General features: G+C 43.6%; 1 protein-coding gene across 1 annotated transcript; it reads left to right on the top strand.

Moving 5' to 3' along the window:
- Window positions 1-104: 104 nt before the first annotated feature.
- LOC118385105 (protein phosphatase 1 regulatory subunit 14A-like) lies at window positions 105-13447 on the top strand. The gene is made up of 4 exons (XM_035771967.2): window positions 105-1838; window positions 10784-10864; window positions 11071-11100; window positions 12039-13447. Exons 1-4 carry the CDS (start codon window positions 1641-1643, stop codon window positions 12171-12173), a joined length of 444 nt encoding a protein of 147 aa, XP_035627860.1. The 5' UTR covers window positions 105-1640; the 3' UTR covers window positions 12174-13447.

Below are 13447 nucleotides of genomic sequence, written 5' to 3'. Positions count from 1 at the left end.
TAGAGAAATGTCACGAAAAGAGCCAATGTGTTCTACATATCATATGTATATCTGAACGTTCCAACCCGTTCCGTCCGGCTGAGGCGCACCAACCGGCCTTTTGGGCGTGAAGTTAGGTTCAACTTTTTCAAAAGTTTCATCTTCTGTGTTCTTTTTCATGACATTCAGATGTATCAGATATTTACTTTGTTAGGCCTTCGGATTCGTTCAGTCTAATCACTCATTTAGTTATTCTGTTGTCGTAGACTAATACAGACGCTGTACCTGAGTACACAGGATGTCTTCATTGCCTTCTCAGAAAAGTGAATCCATTTTATTTTGATACCACAAGATGGCGCCATTACCCTTCTGCCATAAAGATATGCAGTGTACATGGTAAATCAACCCATTAGAGCGCAGACAAGACCAACAAAAAAAGTACGATAAATACCAGACTGGGCAAGTTGATTTAAATTCTTATATTTGGGATAAAAGCCTGTCAGAAGTCTACTATAAAAGGTTGTGAAATAACATTGTTCATGCTTTCCAGTGTTTGGTGATTGGAAAGGTGAGCGGACAATACCAGCTGCAAGCGTCCTCTAGTAGTAGGTTCAATGTCGTATTAGTTATGTTTAAAAAATATATATGCTGTTTAGGAGTGTGTGAATAGGGGTGTGCAGATATGAGTCAAAGTCCAGGGTTTACAGCAAGGACAAACTAACAGACATGAGTAAATAAGGCAGTGGGCTGCAAACAGGGTTTATTGCATGGTGCAGCCCTGGGTATAACCTAAAACCAAATGGCTTAGTACATCAGTAAATAGTCCTAATTATCATATCTACTACAGGCAGCTGTGTTTATAACGAAGGCAGGGCTTTTGAGCACAGGGGGATGGATGTAGTAGAGGAAGAAGACAACTTGATTGATCCATTTGCCTCAGAAAAGAAGACTGAACCACTCAAAGGTTGGAGTTTTAGGTGCCTTGCTCAAGGGCACAACGGCAGGGGATGACATTTAGGACTGATGCCAGTAACCCTCCTGTTGCTGGACCAAATATTATTTCTTCCCTTTAGGACATTAGTGTTGAATCTGCACCCATCTAGTTCAGGGTTTTCCAACCTTGTTTCTGGAGCGCTACCGTCCTGTAGGTAAATCCAGAGTGTAGCACTAGGCCCCCTCGAAATCCAATCTAGACCATGATACCAGTTCCACTGGTAGTTCATTTTCTTCTTTCTTTAATTGGCTGATCAGCCAATGAAGTTGGAAGTCCGACCCAGTTGACTACATTACAACGGTGAAAGCCCTCAATGTTGCTGCCCATGGTAATAGGCCTTGAACTTTTCCACGTTCCTATTTGTAGGCTAAATAAATATAAATAGTGGTGAGTCATTGTAATTTCCCCAGAATACTCCGTCACTCACATTCTGGCGAATTCTTGTCACACAATTCAGAAAGTGTAGAACTGCTTTAGAGCTAATCTCAATCAAATAAACAGTCATCACATTGCTCTCGGCGCACAACAGTTACCCGGGTCTGTAAGGTGTGGCGCTAGGACCCATAGCCGATTTCTTCACCAGTGCGCTACTATTGCCAACGATCGTGCACTTCTTTAATAACTCCCTTGGTTCATAGTCTGCACGTGTCTGTCATCCAAAGTGGATATGGCTGCGAACCGGGTCGGGAGGAGATGTAACAACAAGGTCCATTCCCCGAGTAGGGGTCCAGGTAGGGACCCGGGGCTTAGCTTGCAGAAGAGGCAAGCACGGGTCACGGTAAAGTACAACAGAAAGGAGCTCCAAAGACGCTTGGATGTGGAGAAGTGGATTGACTGTAGTCTGGACGAGCTCTATGTGGGCAGGGTGAGTCCCATCTATTTGAAATTAAACGGATTTCTATTGATAGGCTACGCATACAGTCACATACCTAGACAATGGGAAACATTGATTTGACTTATTGTAAGAATACAAAAAGGGTTTTACGCAATAACAATTATCCAGTTTAGCATCAGTGTCCACTGCATGAAATAAAGCGACTTTGGCACGGGGTACGCAATCCACTGTAGCGCTGCACATCACTCTTCAGTTGGACTTAAATCACTATAATGAATATATCGGGTTTTGGCGTATTTGGGTACAGCGGTTACGCAGCGATTGCGTATTTTTAGTCTCCTCAATATATGTATGTAAAACTATTCTCAAAATGTGTCTGGAGTCGGTTTTTCAGAGATTGTACTGCCTAGTGTCCCTTGCGGTCTGGGATGTGGCTACGACGTTAATCCATTTTACGTGGGGGGTTGCCTGCCTTGTCTTCCTGCGCCTTGTCTGCTTGACATTCGATGAATCAAGGATGTGTAGATAGATGCCTTCTAGGCATAGTGCGGAATGACTGTCGAGTTAAAACACTGCCTGCCATAATGGTAAATTCGTGGTCTCATCGAATCAGATGAATAGTATTGTGCATGTGTTTTCTTGTCAGACACTATTAACTGGACACTTGTCCGTTTAGCTAATACGTCAAGCAAACTCGTCTGAGCCACCAGAAGAAGATGGGATTAGAATAAACGACAAAGCCATTAGCAAGGCCATGAAGCACATGCACAGGACAACAAGGTTAACCATGTCCAGCTTTGTTTTCAGTTTACACCCTTTTTAGCCCATGTCCATTTCCTTCTCTGCATTCATTAAGGAAATGTGGGTATTGTCTGATGAATTTTATTAGCTGAACGAAATATTATCACACTTCATAGCCCTAAAAATAGACTCGGACATCCAATGTAAAAATACACAAGTAGATGTGGTAGATTCCCTTCATGTTGTTCCCTTCCTGTTGTATGTGAGGGTTGTATGTAAGGGGATGGATGGTCATTGGAGGACATTATACTATTGAGTGGGGAAGGCTGTCTCGCTGCCAGGGGTGACATGGGAAAGATCAGAGCTCCAATTGAAAGTGCTCCCAGATATATAACAGGTCCGTGGCAGGCTGGCCAGGTCGCTTAGTCTTTGCTGCTTTACATGGACAGCCTTGGGGGTTTATGGGCTTCTGGCTGACAAAACAGGAGGACCCTGGGGGACCTGGTGTGGTGTGTGGCATCATCAACGAGGGCAGGGGCACCAGAGGATGGTGGTGGGGCACTGCATGGTGGTGGCTGTGCGAGTAGGCGGGGTTGGAGACGATGGTTGATGTAAGGATGGGGTCGGTGCTATGGTGCAGATGTTAAGGGTTATTCCATACCAATAATCTCTCCATCGGACACAACCATCTCCTGCTCAGAAGGTATTTAACTAGAATGCTATAGAAACTAGATGCCCTGTGTTGACCTATTTGAGTCTAAAGCCTTCTGGGTGGGTCTCTTTTTTCTTCTGCCGAGCAATTAGCAGTCTGTTGTTCAGCATCTATTTTCTACATCCAATTCATAACACAGTAATAAAACATGGTAGTAAAAACTCAGTGTCTACTGCAAAGGCCACCACCTGACAGATGCTACCCAATGGCAGGAGTTAAAGCAATTCTCTCACAGGGGGATGTCTCTGTAGTGACCATTATACAACCACAATGACAGTAAAAGCTGCCTCAGTGAGCCATCATATATATTTATATTATAGCGTCTCTCCACATATTTAAAGAATAGAGAATATAGAAATATTGCATTTGATCATGACAGTTTGATGTTCTGTACCATTCTGTTTCTCGTGGATGGATACAGTAAACACACTCAATGTCTTGCTTTCTCATAAACACACACATGGCCACAGCTTTATATCTATGTTAATTGTTAATTGCTTTACTGATAGTGGAACAAGCATGTGTAATTACGGTGTAATCAGATCTCCCCCATACTCATTTCCTGCTACACCAAAGCCCACCCTGGCTGGCCCTGCAACGTGAAAACCCCCTGACCAGGCCTGAACGGACGCTAACTATCCCAGTTATTGATTGATGACATCTTTGTTGCCTGGGATGATTCTTATGAATGGGGGGGATGGTGGTTTAGGGGAAGTGAAGGTCCCATATGTCACCAAAGAGCACAAAGAGAATATCCCCCTCCCCCCAGCTCCCCCTAACACCCCCCCCCACCATCACTGAGCCTGTTGTTGAAGCATTGAATGCAGCGCATCGCTTGGCCCATTATCAAGGGCCATTAGTCTTGTATCAACGCTCAATCGGAGGCCCAGATTAAGACCCCCGCAGTGTTCTGCTATCTGCGCGATTGTGTCCCAGGCTCAGAGTCTTTTCACTTTTTAATCCCGTCCCACGACTACACCCAGTCATTATTACCGTTCTATTGAGTCGTCCCGGCCCACTCAGGCACACAGATGTGACAGCCAGTTGTTATGCAATTTACCACTGCAAACTGGGAGAGAAAAACATCCGAGAACTAAGGATTTTAGAGTGCAATTGTTTATTTTTGTAGCAACAATCAATAATCTAATGGATGTGAAATATCTATGGCAAATGATCTATAACAGCTGGTTCCCCGACGAATGCAATTTGTCGACGACGTGGAAATGGATTTCATAAGACTCAAATAACATGACATAATTGCGTTTATCTTGAACCAAAGCACCTGCCCACAATTTAGTTGACGAATGAATAACCTAATGGGAATGCGTTTAATTTGCATGCATATGTAGATGAGAGAAACAGCTATCAATCAACTGATGACCAGCCCCATTTCCTGGTGTAGAGAGAACCTCTATTGGAAATCTCGCTGTGCCCGATCATATCGCAATCATTTGATATGAAGTCAATAACCACACAATCAATAACCACGATTTCACTGACAGCACTAAACCCATATTTTTCCTTTACATTCTTGACAATGAGACATTTTGGTAGTGTTCAGACGAGATGTTGTAATTAATAGTAGATAACGTGTCAAACTCATTCCACAGAGGCCCGGGTGCCTGCCGGGTTTTCGCTCCTCCCTTGTACTTGATTGGTGAATTTAAGGTCACTAATTAGTAAGGAACTCCCGCCACCGAGTTGTCTAGGTCTTAATTGAAAGGGGGAAGAAAATAAAAAAACACTCCCCTGTTCCGGATTAATATGATGTTTGTGTGCTGTAGCACCGAGTAACTGTGGAAATGCATCGGGTAAAAACTAGTCACGATGTTTTGAATAGTAATGACTTGTTAGAAAGTGACAGCAGGGGATGGCCGTCTGCCCTGATAAAAAAAGAGAGAGAGAGAGAGAGAGAGAGGAGATGTGTAATAGCATGCATGTCATACAGGAAGTAAAGAGGATGGGAATGTTAGAGAGTGGGAGAGAAGTGAGTGGGACAGACGAGCGATTTGACGGAGCGTGACTCTGGAAATGTATATGTTAATGTAGGATATCAGGGGTAGATAGAGACTGTAGTGTTTCTGCGTTTAGAAGTTTGCCTGTTGCGGGATATGCAATGGAAGGGGGGGGGTAACAGCTGAGGGTTATAACACGATGTACACAAACTGACCCTCGTGCTCATTATCGGTGAAGTGTACTGTCTTGAGGCTGAATGGTTCATGTATGTATTAATTGGTTTCAGTTAATACATTATTGTTTATGTCCTTCCACCTCAATGGGTTATGGCAATTTTGTAAATGTGTGTACATTTAAAGTGTGGTCGCTTCACTTGTAAATGCGTTTACTTTCCGTCAGTCTTCAGATAAACCTGATGGTATTTTGACCCAGATTTATATTGCACCAGTGTGGGACAGGCCACTTACTGTATCAGGGTGTTGGCTATGGAAAACATTACACAGAAATGAACACAGGTGCACAGCTGGACACAGGGACCAGTGGACTACATTACCAACCAGAGTACCCAAGCAAACAAAAAAAACATTACCCTCAACCCACTGGCCTGGAAGTGATGTGGACTAAATTGCTGCCTTGGAGCCCTCTACTGATGCTGAACTGGGTGGAATGTTTCTCTCTCTCTCTCTCTCTCTCTCTCTCTCTCTCTCTCTCTCTCTCTCTCTCTCTCTCTCTCTCTCTCTTTGTGTGTGTGTGTCTCTCTCTCTCTCTCTCTCTGTGTGTGTGTCTGTTAAAACAAACTGCAGGCTAAACTAGAACTGATGAAAGGGAGTTCGTTAAAAGTATCATTGCTAGAGATACTGGGGTGTGCTATATCATCTGATCATCACGAATGTAGGCTACACGAATCAGCTAGCTACTTTGCTTGTTTTGACAGCATAGCCTAGCTAACTAAACTCAGCAAAAAAGGAAACGTCCCCTTTTCAGGACCCTGTCTTTCAAAGAATATTCGTAAAAATCCAAATAACTTGACAGATCTTCATTGTAAAGGGGTTAAACACTGTTTCCATGCTTGTTCAATGAACCATAAACAACTAATGAACATGCACCTGTGGAAAGGTCGTTAAGACACTAGCAGCTTACAGACGGTAGGCAATTAACATCACAGTTATGAAAACATAGGACACTAAAGGGGCTGCAGGGTAGCCTAGTGGTTATAGCGTTGGACTAGTAACCGAAATGTTGCCAGATCGAATCCCCGAGCTGACAAGGTACAAATCTGTTGTTCTGCCCCTGAACAAGGCACTGTTCCTAGACCGATATTGAAAAATAAGAATGTGTTCTTAACTGACTTGCCTAAATAAATAAAGGTTAAAAAAAAAAAAGTTTTAAAAGAGACCTTTCTACTGACTCTGAAAAACACCAAAAGAAAGATGCCCAGGGTCCCTGCTCATCTGCGTGAACGTGCCTTAGGCATGCTGCAAGGAGGCGTGAGGACTGCAGATGTGGCCAGGGCAATAAATTGCAATGTCTGTACTGTGAGACACCTAAGACAGCGCTACAGGGAGACAGGATGGACAGCTGATCGTCCTCGCAGTGGCAGACCATGTGTAACAACACCTGCACAGGATCGGTACATCCGAACATCACACCTGCGGGACAGGTACGGGGGGCAACACCAGGAACGCACAATCCCTCCATCAGACTGTCCGCAATAGGCTGAGAGAGGCTGGACTGAGGGCTTGTAGGCCTGTTGTAAGGCAGGTCCTCGGCAGACATCAGTGGCAACAACGTCGCCTATGGGTCCAAACCCACCCTCGCTAGACATGACTGGCAAAAAGCATAGCAGCTAGCTAGGCTATGCTGTCAAAACAAGCTAACTAGATTTGGCTTGGAACCTACTACTGGCGGTATTAATTTCAAACTCATGTATGCAGGAAGAGAGGGCAGGGAGGGGACTCTAGATTCACACATTTATGAGGAATGATCTACTTTGATGGGCAATTCGTTGCATTTAAAGTTACAAAAGAAAATAGACTAAAATGGGCATTCTTTTCATAGGAGGGCTCTATCTGTACACCTGCCTGCTCATCTTTACTATTAGCCTCCTGCACAAGTAAGATAGGACTCGAGAAAATACAAGTATAGGACACATTAGCCCACCTGACATCACACATCCCCCTCACGGAAAATTTGAATGCAACCTAAGGATAATGTGCAACCCAGACTTGGGACAATGAAAGCAGTGGAATCCCGATAAAAGCACTGCATCAGTGACTAACTCATCCCGACAGGCCTGACACATCATGTTGGTCCCACATGGAGGCTGTGTTTACTCAACACTCCCAGGAATGTGATTTTTTGAGCCGCTCATTAACCCCAGCATTACTAATACTCGTTCTAGCGGTTGACAGCTAGGATGAGATGAGAGGGGCGGAAAATGAGCTATGCGTTTGCTTAATTGGTGAATATACAGCATGTATAATTGAGCATTACAATAATTATTTTTGATGTTAAGGTATGAATTAAGATGTTTTTACAGAATAGATCTGCTGATGCCCACTGTGTCGTTTTACTACATGTATATTACAATGCCATGTATTACACACGTTGTTGTGTCTGTGTGGTACGTGTATGAGACTGTTTGTGGACTTGCTCACGTGGCTGTGTTTCTCTATGTCTGTGTCTGTGTGTGTGTGTGGGCAATATGAGACAGTATTTCATTGGCATTTGGAGTTGAAAGAAAGGTCAGGGATGCCTGGGTAGGAAGGGGCTGCTTGGATCTTTCCTGGACGGACCTTTACAGTACCGGCATCAGAATCTCTAAGTCGTCCGCCCCCACGACACCCACAGACAGAACCCAATGGGGCAGGTTAACCTTACTGCTGAGCATTCAGGTCAGACTGAACTCTCTATGGCCTGTTGTGTGAGTGTCACTAGTCAACACGTCACACACCACACCCATGCCATCTTTGTTGTGTACTGCGGTTGGTGTTTGGATTAGGTTCTGAAGAGAGCCTTCCGTCTAGTCTACAGTGATATTTGCAGTCGTCTTCATCAATTTCCATATTTTGTTATTCAAAGAATCTTTGCCTTTTCCAAAAAGGGCAATAAAAACCGATCGGGGTTCATTTTTGGCTCAGTATGTTGATAGCAGCACATCATGAATAATGCCCTTTGAATGTGCTGTTTGTGCCAATGAGCAGACTTGCCCCCAGGGAAAAATAAATAAGATGGAATCTCACCATGCGACTCTTGGTCAGTGTTTGGCTAGAAATCACTTTGGAATGCTGTTCAGCATGAGATACGTAGTTTAGATAAGGAGTGTGTTGGTTGACGACAGCATTTTATACTGAACAAAAATACAAACAACATGTAAAGTGTTGGTCCCATGTTTCATGAACTGAAATGAAAGATCCCAGAAATGTTCTATACACACAACAAGCTTATTTTTCTAAAATGTTGTGCACAATTTTGTTTACGTCCCTGTTAGTGAGCATTTCTAATTGGCCAAAATAATCCATCCACCTGACAGATCTGGCATATCCAGAAGCTGATTAAACAGCATGATCATTACAAAGGTGCACCTTGTGCTGGGGACAATAAAGGCCTCTCTAAATTGTGCAGTTTTTCACACAACACAATTGGCATGCTGACTGCAGGAAGGTCCACCAGAGCTGTTGCCAGAGAATGTAATGTACATTTCTCTACCATAAGCCGCCTCCAACGTCGTTTTAGAGAATTTGTCAGTTTGTCCAACATCCAGTGTGTCCAACCACAGACCACATGTTTCCACGCTAGCCCAGGACCTCGACATCCAGCTTCACCTGCAGGATCTTCTGAGTCCAGCCACCCAGACAGCTTATGTAACTGTGGGTTTACACAACCGAAGAATTTCAGCAGAAACTGTCAGAAACCGTCTCAGGAAAGATCATCTGCAAGCTCCTCGTCCTCACCAGGGTCTTGACCTGACTGCAGTTCCGTGTCGTAACCAACTTCAGTTGGCAAATGCTCACCTTCGATGGCACGCTGGAGAAGTGTGCTCTTCACGGAGGAATCACGGTTTCAACTGTACCGGGCAGATGGCTTGTATGGCGTTGTGTGGGGGCGAGAGGTTTGCTGATGTCAACGTTGTGAACAGAATGCCCCATGGTGACGGTGGGGTTACAGTATGGGCAGGCATAAGTTACGGAGAATGAACACAACTGCATTTTATCAATGGCAATTTGAATGCACAGAGATACCGTGACTAGATCGTGAGGCCCATTGTCGTGCCATTCATCCGCTGCCATCACCTCATGTTTCAGCATGATAATGCACGGCCCCATGTTGCAAGGATCTGTACACAATTCCTGAAAGCTGAAAATGTCTCAGTTCTTCCACACCAGATACTGACTGGTTTTCTGATCCACCTTTTTTTATTTTTAAAGGTAACTTTTACCAACAGGTGCATATCTGTATTCCCAGTCATGTGAAATCCATAGATTAGGGCCTAATGAATAGATTTTCAATCTACTGATTTCCTTATAAAAGTCTTAGTAAAGTCTTTGAAATTGTTGCATTTTGCAGTTTTTATATTTTTGTTCAGTGTAGTTAATGATCTGCGAAAATGTCCCAAATGAAGTAAGTGCATAGACTGTTATACAAATAGTCTCTGCTTTCCTCTGAGGCTTTGGGGGGAGCTGAATGCACTGTTTGAGTGTGACCGATTTAGGAGGCCGTGAGAAAGCGTAATGGATTCTATCTGTGATGGAGAATGTCTGGCCTTGATGGTGGTGGCTTCCGTCCTTACAGCATACCTAGACTAGTAGTAGCCAGGGTGGGGGTTCGTTCTCTCTCTCTCTCTCTCTCTCTCTCTCTCTCTCTCTCTCTCTCTCTCTTCTCCCTCCCCCGCTCTCTCTGTCTCTTCTGTCTCTCCCTTTCTCTCTTCTCCTCAAAGGCATATCCTCACATCCAGTGTTCCTTCTGAAACTAAATCCTACAATTTATGGAGGCACTTTGATGGCTGACTCCAACAGAGGCGCAGCCATCTAAATAATATATATTTTCTTCCCAAATCATCCTTAGCCCTTAACTGCCAGCCCACACATCAAGCATTCTGCATCATGCATATGATGACTCAACAGCCGACATGGACGGACACACACTGCAGTGCTTCAGGGTCTGTGACTATCTCTGGGTGTTGCGCTCTAAAAACACGCGCAGCTTTTCCTCTGTGTCTGTAAGACCCACGCAACTCAGAACTCAAGGCAAGACTTGTATTTTTGTCCTTTTCGTGAGTGACCTATATATTATATGCTCGTATCTGAGCCTGTCCCTTACATATAATGGGGTATGTGATAGCTGTATGTTAGTATACTGCCCCTGGGCAGAGTTTCGTGGAGGATGCCCTGGGCAGAGTTTTGTGGAGGATGCCCTGGGCAGAGTTTCGTGGAGGATGCCCAGGGCAGAGTTTCGTGGAGGATGCCATGGGCAGAGTTTCGTAGAGGATGCCCTGGGCAGAGTCCTAAGGATGTAGTGGTGGATGGGTGGACAGTTTGACTGACCCTCTGTCACCTTGTGTCCCCAGGAGGAGGAGATGCCGGAGGAGGTGAACATCGACGAGCTGTTAGACCTGAAGAGTGACGAGGAGAGAACTCACAGGCTCCAGGTGAACTGTACTACCCACTAGCGTAATCATCTGAAGACATTATCATTTGATCAACTTCAAAACTGTGTGAACAAGTTGTACTGTTTTTTGATTGTGGCACTTGCAGTAATAGCTGTAGATTTGGTTGCTGTTGAAAATATATTGTTTCAGCAGCAGGTTGGCCAGTTGAACTAAAATCAGTATTTGGTCTGGGGATTTTTTTCCAGGAAATGTTTCACACCTGCAATAACACAGAGGTAAGTAAGGAAGTCTATAAATAATAGTAATATCAAAACAATATGTTTAAGATTGTTTTGGGTAGTATTTTATGCCATGAATGTTCCCGAGACTGAGTATATAGACTGAGAGAAGAGACCAATCAGAGAACAGGGTTACAATGTCATTGTAATGGACCAATCAGAGAACAGGTTTATGATGATGTCATTATTAAGGTATCAACATTTCAAGAAATTCCCTGGTTTTCCAGAAGTCCCGGTTGGAGGATTCTGGATTTTTCCTGCTTATTCCCTCCTGATTTCGGGAATCCTCCAAACTGGGATTTCGGGGAAAACCAGGGAATTTATTGAAAGTTCCCGGAACTTTGTGACACTGGTCCCTTAAAATGTTTACAAATTCATAACCTGCTATCTGATTAGTCAATGTGATGGGACCAATCAAGAGAACAGGGTTATGACAATGTCATTATAAAAGGACAAAATCGCCACTGATCAAGTCTGGGTTGAGTCCCACCGAAGTCATGAAAGTGTGACTTGAGCCAAGTCCAAGTCCTAAACTCCAGTACTACAACGCCGCCTTCCTCCCTCTCTCTCTCTCTGTCACCTCCTTGCTCTTTCTTTCAGGCAAATAAGTAACTAATGATAACTCTGCATATAGTAGCCGACAATGCTAGTCTTGTCCCTCTTTCACACTGTCCCTGTATCCTTTGTGATCAGCATTACTTAACCTGTCCATTATGGGTTGACAGACCATGTTGACCCCCCCCACCCCACACACACACATATATTGATATCATACACACAAAATGAATGAATTGCTATCTCTGAAACATGTTCCCTTGTTGTTTCACTGTGAATTGCTCAACATTACCAACGCTGTGTATCACGGCCTCTCACTGTATCTGTTCTGAGCATGTTTCATGTGATGACCGATTGCCCTTCTTCCCTGCTCACGTCAGGTTTTCATCAAGGAGCTGGTGTTGAAACTCCACGGGCTGCAGAAACAAGAGGACCTCCACAACGATGGCATCGAACAACCCCAGCTACACATCTTCCCCAACCGGCAAGATTCTGCAGACCGAGAGGTGATCTGAAGGCCCTGTTATGTTACCCTTCAAACCCAGCACCCCCATTCCCCAGCCCGATGACATGGACCTTACCTGAAAAACATGCATAACATTGAGTCTTGCGGGTCTATACACGTTGCGCTACACACTGTCAAATACACAGATCTGACCACTTATCAGAAACATTGCAGACACCTTATCTTCTGTCCACACACACACACACTACAATGCACAGGCAGTCCCTGCAACATTTGGACCTCTACAATGTCATTGAATTATGTTTTATTTTTGTCAACTTATAAAGTGTCCGAATTGTGTGAAACAGGCTGCTTCTCTGTTGGGTCGCTACTGCTACTTGTGTTCTGTGTTTCCTCTAATTGTTCTTCTGTTCTCTCTTATTTTCCAGTCCATTGCATAATGCTTTTATTGCAAAGCCCATGAAGGTGTCAAATTGTTGGTCTGTGTCATATGTTGTGAGATGCACCTCTAATTCTGTTTAGCTCATAAACCATAGGCAGAGTCCAGCAACATACTGTAGGTACCAATGTCAGTCTGAAGGTAAGAAAGACCACTGGGTTAGTCGATTGTACCTAGCTACAAGCAGGTCTACCATATTTTCAAACTGTATCCAGCAACATGAGACAATAGTTCATGTGGTCAAGTGGAAGAAAAAATCTCTCTCTTTCTCTCTCTCTCTATATATATATATATATATATATATATATATATGGGGAGAAATATTATGTTGTGATATTCCCAATGAGTTTAATGACCATATATATAAAGCTACAAAGGATATTTTTCATGAAGACCAAGCAGTATTGCTTGGCAGGTTGTCAACTGTCACTCACAAAGTGCGTTTAGGCTAGCTATTAAGGAAAATGTACGATAACATTTAAAGCTGTCAGCAATACCAGGTCCTTTATTTCTTATCCAAGTGTTTGTATATCTATAGATGAAATGCTGAGGATTTTTCAGTCAGCCAAAGGATAGTACCCCAACTGCTTCACTGTTGCCCATCAGGTACACAATGTTTCGTTTTGCATCATTTTCTACACGGTTTGTAAATGTTTAGTTCTCTGGCTGGTTGTATTGCTTGTATATTTGGTTTGAATAGATTTTAAATTCAGCTTTTCCAAGAGTAACTTTAAATCTTTAGGATTCATACAGTATAGTGTTTTCTAGATTAGAGGCTGTATTTACGTATTACCGCAAGGTAGTGTTTGTTGGCCAATGTGTTTATTTATTGAATTGTTTTATTTTTTTTGATGTGATGTATGGATAAACAGCGCCCTCTCCTG

This window comes from Oncorhynchus keta, chromosome 1 (assembly GCF_023373465.1).
Source record: "Oncorhynchus keta strain PuntledgeMale-10-30-2019 chromosome 1, Oket_V2, whole genome shotgun sequence".
Classification (NCBI taxonomy): Eukaryota; Metazoa; Chordata; class Actinopteri; order Salmoniformes; family Salmonidae; genus Oncorhynchus; species Oncorhynchus keta.
This window is presented reverse-complemented; position numbering and strand designations above follow the sequence as displayed.

Coding starts and splice junctions, on each gene's coding strand:
- LOC118385105 (XM_035771967.2), top strand. CDS start 1,641: ATGGCTGCGAACCGGGTCGGGAGGAGATGTAACAACAAGGTCCATTCC. Junction 1,839..10,783: donor ACGAGCTCTATGTGGGCAGG/GTGAGTCCCATC, acceptor TTGTGTCCCCAG/GAGGAGGAGATGCCGGAGGA. Junction 11,101..12,038: donor ACACCTGCAATAACACAGAG/GTAAGTAAGGAA, acceptor TGCTCACGTCAG/GTTTTCATCAAGGAGCTGGT.